This window comes from Sylvia atricapilla, chromosome 25 (genome assembly GCF_009819655.1).
Source record: "Sylvia atricapilla isolate bSylAtr1 chromosome 25, bSylAtr1.pri, whole genome shotgun sequence".
In the NCBI taxonomy this organism is placed as follows: domain Eukaryota; kingdom Metazoa; phylum Chordata; class Aves; order Passeriformes; family Sylviidae; genus Sylvia; species Sylvia atricapilla.
Window position 1 is genome coordinate 5,898,401 of NC_089164.1, and position 12,700 is coordinate 5,911,100.

General features: G+C 47.1%; 1 protein-coding gene across 2 annotated transcripts in view; it reads right to left on the bottom strand.

Annotated features, from left to right (window-relative positions):
* Window positions 1-12,700, bottom strand: part of PPP1R12B (protein phosphatase 1 regulatory subunit 12B) — a 132,712-nt gene that overhangs the window by 59,731 nt on the left and 60,281 nt on the right. For both annotated transcript variants that reach the window (XM_066335732.1, XM_066335731.1), the window contains exons 12-14: window positions 10,977-11,102; window positions 5,376-5,561; window positions 4,663-4,848 (exon numbers count right to left, since the gene is read on the bottom strand). In XM_066335732.1, the coding sequence (XP_066191829.1) occupies window positions 4,663-4,848; window positions 5,376-5,561; window positions 10,977-11,102 (498 nt within the window). The remainder of the gene's footprint in view (window positions 1-4,662; window positions 4,849-5,375; window positions 5,562-10,976; window positions 11,103-12,700) is intronic.

The following is a 12,700-nucleotide window of genomic DNA, read 5'->3' on the forward strand; positions in this document are numbered from 1 at the left end:
CAGCAGAATTCCTGCCCTCCCACGTCATCTGCACCAGCAGCCTTTGAAAAAAGGGACAACTTTATCTGAAAGCGATTAACTGCAGAGACAGTGGCAGGGAAATGCTGTCACAGCAGGTGCCAGATGATTGTTCTGTTGTTCACAGCAGAGAGAAACCTCTTAACTTCTTGTTGTCCACTGTGCAGTGAGGACAGGAATCCTTACCTTGTAGCAGCTCCTTACATGAGCATCCCACCTCTCTGCTTCCCCAGGGACCTTTCCCAGGAGATTAGGACCACTCAGCTTTACATCAGTCAGTGATAAGGATTATAGAGTCAAATGCTATTAAAAAATGGTAGCAGCGAGCTATTGCTCACAATCTTTTCTGCCAGCTCCTCCCAAGCAACACTTAAATACCCCTTGAATACAAATCTCATAGTTTAACTTTCACAGAGATCAGGGACACTTATTCCATTTGTCAGATCATAAGAGTTAAGGGACATGTAAGGTGACACATCCATGCTCTTCCTAGAGGAGGCACACTCAGAATGACCACAGGACAAGAACCACGAGGTAAAAGGACTTGCCAAAAACTGTTCATTTAACAGCACTGATGGAGGAGGATTGAGTTATTAATATATTAATAATATATGCTACTATAATTAGCAGCTAGATCCTTAGAATGAAAGAAATTCCTCTTGGGAATGAAGCAGGAAACAGAAGTGTTTGTCAAACACAGCTACCTGCCATATCAGTGGATTTCCTTCAGCTGAAAAGCATTTCTAGGGAAGACTTTAGAGGGCAAGAAGGCATGTGCTAAGCAGACCTGCCAGCCCTAAAGCTGTCAAGAAAACAAGTCCACCTCACTCCTACTCTGGATTCATCATGGAATGGTTTGGGTTGGAAGGGATCTTAAAGCTCATCTAGTTCCATCCCTTGCTATGGGCAGGGGCACCTTCCACTAGACCAGGCTGTGACGAGCCCTGTCCAAACTGGCCTTGGACACCTCCAGGGATTGAGCAGTAATATGAAAAACTGGTCAGAATAAATTAAAAAGTAAGGAGGAGAGAGATGAGTTTCCTGTCTCCAAGAGCACATCTGATGGCAAGGGCTGGAACCACCCTGCTGGAATCTTCCTGAGGAACAGGAAGAACAGACACAATGGCAGAATTCAGTTGTATAAACACAGTGGTGGAGGGGGTAAAAAAAATTAAAATCCTAATTCTTGCTGAACGAGGAGATATTTCAAATTCAAGAGTCCTCTTAAATTGGCCACATAATTGAGAGCACAGATATGCCTTCCAGAAGTTCTCAGGCAAAGCATGTCTCACCCCACATGCTAGCTGTGGGCTGCAGTTACCTTGCAGCTGTTCTGGGAACCAAAACTTCCAGAGTATGAAAAGCTTCAGCCAGATCTCCCAGACTTTCCTTCCAGCACAGATATCTCATGGCTTAAGTGACACTGCAGTATTGCAGGATCTTCTGCAGCCCCTTTCTAAGCCCAGAGAACAGAGCTTCAAGCAGCCCAGATCTGTGACACCAGGAATACTCTTGCAGGAGTTGCAGTGCAGGACTCCTGGGAGAAGCTATGACTAGAACCCTGACTGAACCTGCACAGACAAGGGTGCAGAAAACTTGGGGAAGAACCTTTGGTGGCACTAGTGGCTGCTGTCACTCTGGATGAAGGTGGATAATCCAGCACTAGGCTCCAACCAACAGGACCCCCCATTCCCCATGATCTATAGGCACCCAGCAGAAATGAGCAAGATATTAGTTCTGCCCCAGGAAGAACAGGGTCTGTGTGAGGTACTGTAGGCACAACATCCACACAGTTGAAATCCACTCTTGGCAGAGCCAGAGCTGTTTGAGTTCAGTGGACAAACACACTGACAATGGGAGACAATTTGCTTTTGGCAGGAGATCATCCAAACGGCCAGGCTGCACTGTTCATCAGCAGCTCCAAAATTCCCAGAAAAAAAAACCCCAAAAGAAGCTGCCTGGCACAAACACACAAGCACTGGCTGTGGGAGATGGCACATTTCCAGCTCAGGGCAGCAGCACACTGCAGTGCTGCAGAGGAGCATCAGGAGGCTGGGATGTGCAGCAGGACACACAGAACACACATGGCAGTGTTGGGAGGCTGGGATGGGCATCAGGACACATGGAGCACATGTGGCAGCAGACAAGCTGAACCCCTGGGACATCCAGCCCCAGCACTGATGGGGCACAGTCCAGCTGGCACCATGTGGCATCACACACCCCAAACAGACTTCTGCTCCGCTGTCCCTCTGCTGGTTGTTCTTTCCTCCCCCTTGTAATTTACACTATTTCCCAGCATTTACTGGAGAACTTCCTGATCAATTCAGCTGGAAAACAAGGAGCAGGTGAACCACCACGGGTCAAACATCGTGATGGGGCAGAGTAAGACTTGTTGGCCACCACAGTATGCAAACCAGCACTCCAGAGCACTCAGCCATTCCCAGCCCTAAGCAGCCTCTTCTGCTTTAACCTTTCGGCTTCACATACATAATTGCAGGGCCACAAGTTCAGAGATATCCCTATGATCTAATATTAGATGATCAGCCTGTTTATGTTTTTGTTGCTAAGAGCAAGCTGGTGCTTTGGAAACACTGAAGCAGCCCAAACACTCCTGCAACAGCTGCTGCTGGGAAGTGAAATCCATACAGCACTGCCCTGACAACTGTCTGCCATTGGCCTTTTTATTTTACTGGAATTGGTCTCCTTCTCTAATAAGTGTTTCCTGTTCAGGTGACTTCTCCAGCCTCCTATCTCCCTGGGTCCATGTTTCCTAGTTCCAATGTGCAGGCAGCTCCCAGTCACTTTATCCCACTGAGAAGATGTACATTCATCAGTACGGTTTCCTCCCCCATGAACACAATACAAAATTTCTGGGCTTTCTTCCTCTTAGTAGTTTCAAAGCATCAATTAAAGGTGGGAGGAATTTTCTGGTGTTTTCTCTTTACATTACCATAATTCACAGGAGATGGTTCTCTAATAAAAATGCAGGAGACAAACAGATCTTCAGTATTATTTATAGAAACAGATTTGGCAGTAAATGCCAATGCAGTAATATTAATGGATGCTTTTTTGGGCATCTACAAGTAACTAGCCCAGTTCAGTTCTCTATCTGCAGACAGTGCCAGAAGTATGGGAGGACTTTGAGCAGCCCACTTCTGCAGGGAAAAATCTGCTTCTGCAACTTGATTCTGGGTTTGCTAAAATGGAGAGATCATTGTGAAAGGTATAAAGTCAGAACTAAGAGCACAATATTCACTCTGTCCTCTTGCACAACCTCATGGGAGCTGCCAGTATCTTTTGGCAGCTCATCTCGATTCAACTACAAATGACCCCAAGCCAAGTGACCTCCAGAAACTGCAACAGGACCACACAGAAGCACTACCAGGGCTAACCCAAGTGTTTTCACACGAAAGAAACCCTACAGTGGCTAGTGCAAACTGTCCCTGCACACAAAGCTGATGAATGTGGCTTCTCCAGAACATTTTAATACCTTCCAAGTGCTCCCTGTACTAGGTCTGGAAAAAAAAATCCTAAACACCATTACAGGTTTGAGTATTTTCCAACAGCACAGCCCACCTTGCTCGGATGTGCTGCAGGTGAAGCTGAGCAGTAGCTCAGCCCCACCACCTTTACTCTTGGAAGCTGGTAATTCCCATTACTGCTTTTGCAGGCCTCAGGCCATTTAAGATGTCAGAGCACTATCTGCACTCAGGAAGGGCTGTATTTCAATAAATCACTATGACAGTTTGGAAGAATCCAAGCACTAGATACTCTGCATGAACTCACTGCTGGCTAGAAACACCCAGTTCATCAGTGTATTTTATTCATTAGTATTTGCTTTCACTGATGCCATTGGAAGAGACAGATTTTGTAAAAGTTAACCTGTTTGCAGGAAGAATATATGGATCATTTCATATTCTGTAATTAATTAATGTACAGGGCAAAGTTCCTTCAAAAAGAGCTCTGTCTCCCCAGGTTTGTATTTCCCCAGTCTTAAAATAACACCACGTGATAAGAAAGAGATACCACCAGCTGGAGTCATTCCCACTGCTGCTACTGCTGGAACGGCCTCAGCTGCACATGGCAGTCTTCCACCTCTGGCCTTTCCAGTCAATCAAAAGCCACAGCTGCTGCTGGAGTCCATCTCCTACTGCGTCACACACCTATACGCCCCAGGAATGTTTGTTTTCTCCCACTAACTGCAAAGGGAATCTGGGGGACCTGTGCAGCACAGATGACTCCATCAGGGCATAAGCAAACACAACTGGGCTGAATCAGAGGGACTGATTTTATCCGAATGTATCTAAGTACAATGGTCTTTTTAGGATGGGATTCATTTTACAGAACCCACTGCGAGTGGCTGCTCTGCTGTGTCCCTGCAAACACACTGGGATCAGGCTGAGATTAGGAGCTGAGATTAGTACTGAAGAAAAAGGCTGAGATGCTGAAGAGACAAGCAGAAAATTATGAAACTAAATTAAAACTACAAGTCAGTGATGACTCAGTTCAAAACCCTCAGACAGAGTAGGGACAGCAGCCTGGGAACTTCCTGGAGCACCTAAAAACCACCTGTTACACCCGCACCATCACCACCGTGTGGCAGCTGCCCATGGAGGGGGCCACCAGAGCCCACTCCTCACTGACCTTCTGCGCTCCCTGGCCTCCTCAGCCGAGAGGTCCTTCCCTGGGGCGGAGGCAGCCCCGGCATTCCCGGTGCCGTTGGCAGTGCCGAGCACAGCATGGTTTGTGATTACACCTAGAGGAGTGCTGGCACAGCTGCCCTCTGCGTTTTTCTCTACAGCAGAATCAGTTTGTTGCCTGAAAGGGGCTCTGAAATAGAGAAGACATATGGAAAGCAAAGCAAGTGAACTCCAGTGCTGGCCAAGCCCAACCTCCTCGATGGAGTATGGACAGTTCATCCTCCTCGCATTACACTCATCTGTTTGTAGAGAACAGCCACAGTAAAATGAATTTTACAAAACTGGGGAGAAGAATGAGCCGGAAGAATTAAAAGCCTTCACATCCCTGTTAAGTAGCAAAAATGACCAGTAAAATGTATCTGGTGAATAAGCAGAAGGAACTCCAAGAGCTTGTACAATGAGCACCTGAGGGCAGCGTGAGCACGCACTGTGTCACAGGGACAGAGGGCACAAGGGACACACTGCGGGCTGTCACCTGCCTGCCAGTCACACCCACCACTGAAACTGTCCAACACCACTATTCTGGGATTGTACAGCATTCTGGAACTGCTTATCAGTACTTCCCACGTGGAAGCACACCTCAAATCCCTAATCTGCTCCAGAACTTCCAACCCAAACACTGACTTTTGGAGTGTTATCTCCGCTGGGAGCCATTACCTGGTGTTGTGGTGGGCTGAAGCAGGAGTGTTCACACCGAGAAATGTGGGACAGCAAGAGACAGGTTGCCACGGGGTGCCCGGGGAGGTAGATGAGCCAATGGCAGTGGGTGAGGTAGCTAGAGATGGACTGCGACTGGCTGAAATGTAGGGACTGCTCAGGTCACTACTTCTACCAAATGAAGCACTGTAAAACATCACAAAATCACATCCTTCAGAGCACAGTAAATATTCAACAGCACATCCCACAGCTGGGCCTGCAGCTGGGAAGGGAGCAGGCACCACATGGCAGCAAAACGTGTGCAAGGAGATCAGTGAGAGGCGGAGCTGTCGCTGGTTGCCCACACAGGCCAGTGCCAGCAGAACCCTGCTTAGCTAAGCCCAGCTCAGTTCCAGTGAGAAAATAACAGCATGGGGCTGAGTTGGGGAGAATCAGGGAGTGAAAAAACCCTGCTGCAGTGAAAGCAGGACACACGGAGCACCCTGTGCCCTGGGGAAAGGTAGGTGCAAGGATGAGGATGCTCAAAGCAGGAAAGGAGACAGTGACATAAACTGGTCTGGCTGCATCATCCCTGAGGATGTCCAGGACTTCCAGTTTTAAGAACTTATTTCCAGTGGCTTAAAGTTTTGGCAAAGACAATGGTCAGTTCAGGCTTTAATTCTCTTTAAGACCTGTATTTCTAGAAAATACCTAGCACAGCTGTCAAAAAATATTCAAGAATGAGCAAGGGAAATAATATTCTGCCAGTTTAAAACAAGGCCTGAAAACCAATCTTACTGGAACACAGTGTTTGAGTTAATATTTTGGATAAGACGGAGGAGGACAGAAAGGCTCTTACACAAGGATGGACCCTTTCACTTTTTCAAAGAAAATCCAGCCTAAGGGGAGAGAAAATCCACCCTTAATGGGAGAGAAAATCCACTCTAGTGGGAAAAGCTGCATATCTCTGGAAACAGACTTGATGAAATCTGGCAGAATCTCCTTCCTGCACATGCCCAAGCCGTGCACACAAGCTACTCACTGCCTGCACAGAGCAATCTAGTGGGTCCCAGGGCCCTGCCACACCTTTCCCAGGATCTGGCATGCCCGGCTGCTACCGGTCAGACTGGACTGTCTGAAAGATCAAAGGCTAGGAAGGCTGGCTCTCACCTTCTGCATACTAATGGCTCCCATGGCAGGACACATGGACCGAAGTGGCTGCACAGGAATAAAAGTTGTCCTAGAGGAAAGAAGCGGGCCAGGACAGAGCTGCAGGTCTTATGGAAAGCCAGGGACAACAGAATGAACTGGAAGTCAGTTCTAGAGTAAGAATCCAGAGAGCAGCCTGAGGCTGAAATAGCACTGGGAAGGGGCAGGACCACAGCCAAGGACAGGAGGCCAGAGAAAGGATCCAGTCCTGTTCACCCTGGCACCCAGTTTACAAGCCAGTTTTACATGCCAAGGCTCCCAGCCCACCCAGTATGAGCAGCTGGTCCCTAGGGAGCCAAAGGGGACCAGCTGCTCCAGAGCATCCTGGAAGGCCTCCAGAGGGGGGAACCTCCCATTTGGGCTCCTCAGTTGATGGCTGCCTGCCATATCCAGGTCACACAGGAACAAGCCAGTCATTGTCACCAGGTAGTAATCTCTGCCAGAGCCTAAACAGAACTTCCTCCGGAATGCTGGTCCTGCTTGGAGCATGCAGGAGCAGGTAGTCCTGTTGGAAACAAGTCCCTCCCTTCTTGGCTCTCTGCTCCAGAGGGAAAAGACAAGCCCCGGAGATGGGCTGGGAGGAGGGTGGGAGTGGGAAGAGGAACCTGGCTGGGGTGGGCATATGGAGCAAGCAGTCGTGGAGTTGCATAAATGAGTGTCCTGAGGAGAGGATGGCAGTGGAGCCTCTGTCTGGGGAAGGAAGGAGAGGATCAGCAGGGGAAAAGGGGAAAGGGTGGTGGCAGCCCTAGCAGAACAGAGTTGATGTGGCACCATCCTAGGAGAGCCCGAGGCAGAGAGGCAGTGGCACGAGGGTGGCTGCAAGAGAGAGAAGGAACTTGGTCAGGAGGGGAGGATGCAGGAGGGTTATCAAGAAAGCCTTGACAAGGATTGTCTTTCAGAAGGGAAAGGCAGTGGGTGAGGAAGATGGAAGCAGCACCAGGTGCCTGGGAGAGCAGTAATGTGGAGGATAAGAGGGAAAGCGGAGGAGGAATGGAGGAAGAGGGCACAGGGATGGCATTGTTCCAGCTCCAACACACCCATGGGCATAGAAATGTAGTGCTGGGGCACTAGGAACACACTCCTGCTCCCAAGGGAGCCAAGGCATCGCCACCTTTGCAAGAATCCACCTCCCAGCCTGTCCTCCTGCATGGGTGGCACTGAACAGTGCGAGGAGCACTCCAAGGCATTTACTCCATTGTTCACATCCGATCTGAATATGACCAGAAAATTGCAATATAAAGGTTAGTCAGGGAATCCTGTTAATTAACAGCTGTGTCCATAGGAGTCTGTGAAAGGGAGGAATATGAAATTATGCTGAAGAACTCAACATTAAAAATAAAAAAAGGCACTGACACACTGCTCCTCATTCTCTAACACTATCACCACAACAGAACCATCAGGGAATGTGCAATGAAATGTAAAGCAACATTTCAAACCAATAAAAAGAAATACTTCTGACTTTAAAGAAATACTTGTAAGCCATTGAAAATTTTAACTTAAGTACCTTCACTCTCCTAAAAAGCTTCTACATGTGGTAATAAAAAAGGTTTGCACGAAGCACGTAACTACTTTTTTAAACACACTGCCATGGTGTATTGCAGAGATCAAACTAGGATTTAGGTATGGAAGTGGTGGCTATTAAGAACAATGGTTAAATATAACTCCCGGCTCCTAAATTCCTGATTGCTGGAAGTAAGGAGAGTGTGGGAGGTAGAAGACTGCTCTGAAGTTATTCTGGCTTTTTCAACTTCTCCTTCAAAACCAGCTGCTGTCAGAAACAGAGTTTGGGGTGCAGGGACTGTTTTCCTGGCTCACTGCAATGGCTTTTATGGAACCAGAACCAGCATGGAAGTATATGTAAAAATGTGAAATGAAGGAGAAATTGTGTGGCTGAAGGATTTCATTCTGGTGTGAGGCCTTCCTGGGAGTCAGCACTTCTGGCTGATGTCAAATGTAGGATGCTGAACTACTCCAACCTGCTACGCCAGTTTTCCTCCACATCCTTTCATTTACAGTCCAAGTGACCTGGATTTTTGAAGGCCAGTACACACTAAAATGGACACCACCATATTAGAGCAGGGTTCTGTAGATTTCTGGGCCAGTGGTACACACAAATAAAGCAAAACAACTGCCAGTACCACGACAGAGAGAGCATTGATATCTGTTTCAACTAAAGCTGAAGAACATTAGTAACATTGCTGCAAGTTATTTTGCCCCTCGCTTTAAAAAAATAAAAAAGCTGCTTTTGCCCCATCTTAAGAGGGTCTGTTGCTGTTGTTCATTTTATGTTTGAGGCGTCATATAAAGCACTTAAAGAACACATATAGGGTTAGATGAGATATTGGGAAGGAATTCTTCCCTGTGAGGGTGGGGAGGCCCTGGCACAGGCTGCCAAGAGAAGCTGTGGCTGCCCCATCCTTGGAAATGTCCAAGGCCAGGTTTGTGGAAGGCGTCTCTGCCCATGGCAGGCGGTGGAAGGAGTTGGGACTTAAGGTCCCTTCCAATCCAACCCAGTCTGTGATCTTTATGGAGATTAGTCAAATGCTGAGGCAAAGGGGAGCTGCAGATGTACACAGTCATGGCCTCAGTGACATCCAAGCGTGTCATATTCCCTTGGACTCTTCCTCCCTAAGAAGAAGCTTTCACCTTTTGGAGCTGTGTTCAGAGTTTTGCTAATACTTGGAAATGACAAAACGCTTATGTCTGACCAGGTTCGTTTCCTTATCTTAGGTGTGGATGCACAAGGCTGGAGAAATCAAAAGTTCAATACAATCATATTCAATTTCTCTCTGCTCTCCTACAGAAAACTAATTGATCATGGCTTTATTATTTATATATAAAATGTGAACCCATTGATCTCTCCTTTAGAAGCGTATCTATTCCTACCTGACAAAGCTATTCTCTGTACCTGCTTGTGAACCAGTCATTCTCTTATGAAAGGCCAGAATTCAGCCTCTGTGAAAAGAACTCAGTATTAGTGACATCTCACTGCAGCCCAAACCTTTCCCACTCTCTGTACCCTTTAACCAAGGAAATACAGTCCAAGTGAGTGAGTGCAACACTAACTCTGGTGCAGGATTAGCTGGGATAAACCAGCAATGTTTCTAAGACTGCCTGGGGGTGACTGGGCTGTCTCTCAGCTCAGGAAGCAGCACAGGTGTGCCAGCTGCAAGGGGCAAAAGTTTTCCAATGTAATCAGCTGCAGCTTGTCAGACCAGCTTCAGAGAGAGACAAGCTATGGAGGCTGGGCTGTCATCACATCCCAGGATAGCTGTGAAATCACGGGAATGGACCAGCAGAGCAGAAGGCTTCTGCTTGAAGGGGCTGCTTCACCTTTTGTGGCAATGGATGTGTATGTGCCCAGCAACTAGCCACACACCACCTTGAGCACCACTTACCTGTACAGCACTAACACTGGAACAAATTGCCTCTTCCCAAGTATCTCAAGCAATTGTTCCTTCTTCAGGATAGTTATTCACCTCAAGGCCCAGAATCTGGTGACGCTCAATCTAAAACCTTAAGCTATTGCTGCTGTTTTCCTTTAGCAGAAACAAAGCGGCTTTGCAGTGTGACAAGTTTATTACAGGCTGTTTTGATGGTCTCCAGTACTAGCTGAAATAAAAGTGAGGTGCTGGCACTGCTGATCCTCCTGCTCACATGAAAACCCAGCAACACACTGTTTGCCTCAGCAGAGCAGGACATTACTTCAGCTCACTTAGAGAGCCATTAGCTGGTACCTCAAGGACACTGAGGCTCTGTCTCCCAAGGGGGTCCAGGACACGGCAGTCACAGGAGTCCTGCCTGGAATTGCAGAACTTCCTGCTTCTGCCTGGCTTCTTTATCAATAATCAGCCTCAACAACTTCACATGCACTGTGAACAAACTGCTTCTTTACTGCCTTACAAAACAACAGAGGAAGCATCAGTTTTATTCCTAAGCAAATGCTGTACAGTATGCACAAGACCACTGCTACTTTCTTATAATATCATAAACATGGACTAATATAAACCAAAACTAGAGGTAAGCTATAACTTACTCACCAAGAGCTATCTGAACAATGCTTTTGGAGTCTTATTATATTAATCTGTTTTTATGATCAATTTTGGTTTTATTCTCTAACCATAACACCAGCATTAAACAGAGAAAACACTGCATTTAAGTTATGGGAACAAGAGTATCTAAATTAAGTCCAGAAATTTGCAAATTAATAAAAATTATAGCCTTTAAAAACGCTATTTAGCATGACAAATATCAAAAATCATAATTTTTCTTCCCTGCTCTTAGCAGAAGAGGGTCCCAAGCCCAGTTACAAGACGCAGGAAGCAACAAGCAGGAAGGTGAGATCTGGGAGGCATGTTAAGAGTGGTTCAAACTGCCTGAGAACCCACAGGTCTGTCTTAGACCCGGACATACCTTTTCAAGTAAGTGGATACATAGGTAGCAGGTGCACCAGAGTGGGGAGCTTCATTTCCCTTTGGCTCATCCCTCCAGGGCTGCCGGCTGTAGGAGCCACTCTGCACCAGGTTCACAGCGGATTCTCTGAAGCAGGAGAGAGCACAGGCTTTGCTTAGAAAAAACTCTGAGTCTGCTTTTGGTTCCTTTGCACTTTCACAGACCCTTCCCTTACACCTATGTGCTTCATTGTTCAGGTGACACAGCTCAGAGAAACACCTGTTCTGGCCTTAACATCAGCTCTTGCTCTTGTCAGCTCACTTCAGGACCACAGATGATGTAATGTTTTGCATAAAGAGGAACAAGATCCTTTTTAGTCAGAAAACTTGCAAATGAAATTCAGATTGTCCATAAAAGTAATTTAACATATTAAATAGTGTCATTTAATATTGTCACTGCTGTCTGTATCAAAGTGTAAATGGGCAGATATTGGAATTGCAAGGAAACTTTTATTCTTCAAGGTATCCAGGCAAGGACAAAAGCAATTCAGCACAGCAAAGCCTTTCATAAAATCATCAGGCTTGGGAAAGTCCTCTAAGATCACCGAGTCCCACAATTAACCCAGCACTACCAGGTCCACCACAAAATCATGAAGCAGAAAACAACAAAAAAATATTTACAGTACCTAAAGCTACCTGACAACTTATCAAGAAATTCCTAGTAATCCTATTTACCCTGGTTATCTGAAAACAGGGCTCTTTCCTTAATGTTAATGCACACTTAGGCAGTGTATCCTGCTCTCTCCTGGTGCTGGACAGGACCTGGAGCTTGTAATGCAGCACCAATCCATTCTCCCATTGGCCTGCAATTATTTCTCATTTCCAATTGTCATGCTCAGACTGATGCTCTCTCAAGACACCTGTGGGTTCCAGAAAGCAAAACCCAAATGTTCTGAAAGGAAAGAATATTGGGAAAAAATCTGTACTACACAGCATGCCTGGTACCATCTGTTCCTGAAGGTCAGTTGTCCTCAGCCAGTCCCCACTCCACCCAGAAAAGGACACTTGTCAGCAGCTACAGCGGGATGTGCCACTCAGGAGCAGCCTCTGCCAAACCTTCTTGAGCCCATCAACAGACACAAACTGTCTTGCTAAACTCTGGATCTCAGAGACTGCCTGAGAGTGAACAAGAACACAGCAGGGAGGTTCCAGCAAAAGATCAGCAAAGAATCTCAAGCTCTGATGAAGTTCTCCCAGGCTGTCATCTGCCACAGCTCCTGCCCAACAACTACAGTTCACAGCCACTGCTCTTCATGTGCCTGTCCTCCTCTGTTGGGGAAGCAGCTGGAAATGAGGCTACTTTTTTATTCCTTCTAGTCAAATTTTATTCCTTCTAGTAAAAAGCGAATCATAGAATGGCTAGGATTGGAAGGGACCTTAAAGCTCATCCTGTCCTACTACCTGCCCTGGCAGGGACACCTTCCACTTGCCCAGGGTGCTCCAAGCCCCATCCAACCTGGCCTTGGACACCTGCAGGCACGGGGCAGCCACAGCTTCTCTGGGCAGCCTGTGCCAGGGCCTCCTCACCCTCACAGGGAAAAATTCCTTCCCAATTCCTGCCCTCTGGCAGTGGAAGACATTCCCCCTTGACCTGTCACTCCACCACCTTGTCTAAAGTCCCTCTCCAGCTCTCCAGGAGCCCCTTTAGGCACTGAAAGGCCCCTGAAGAAGCTGCTGATAGAGACC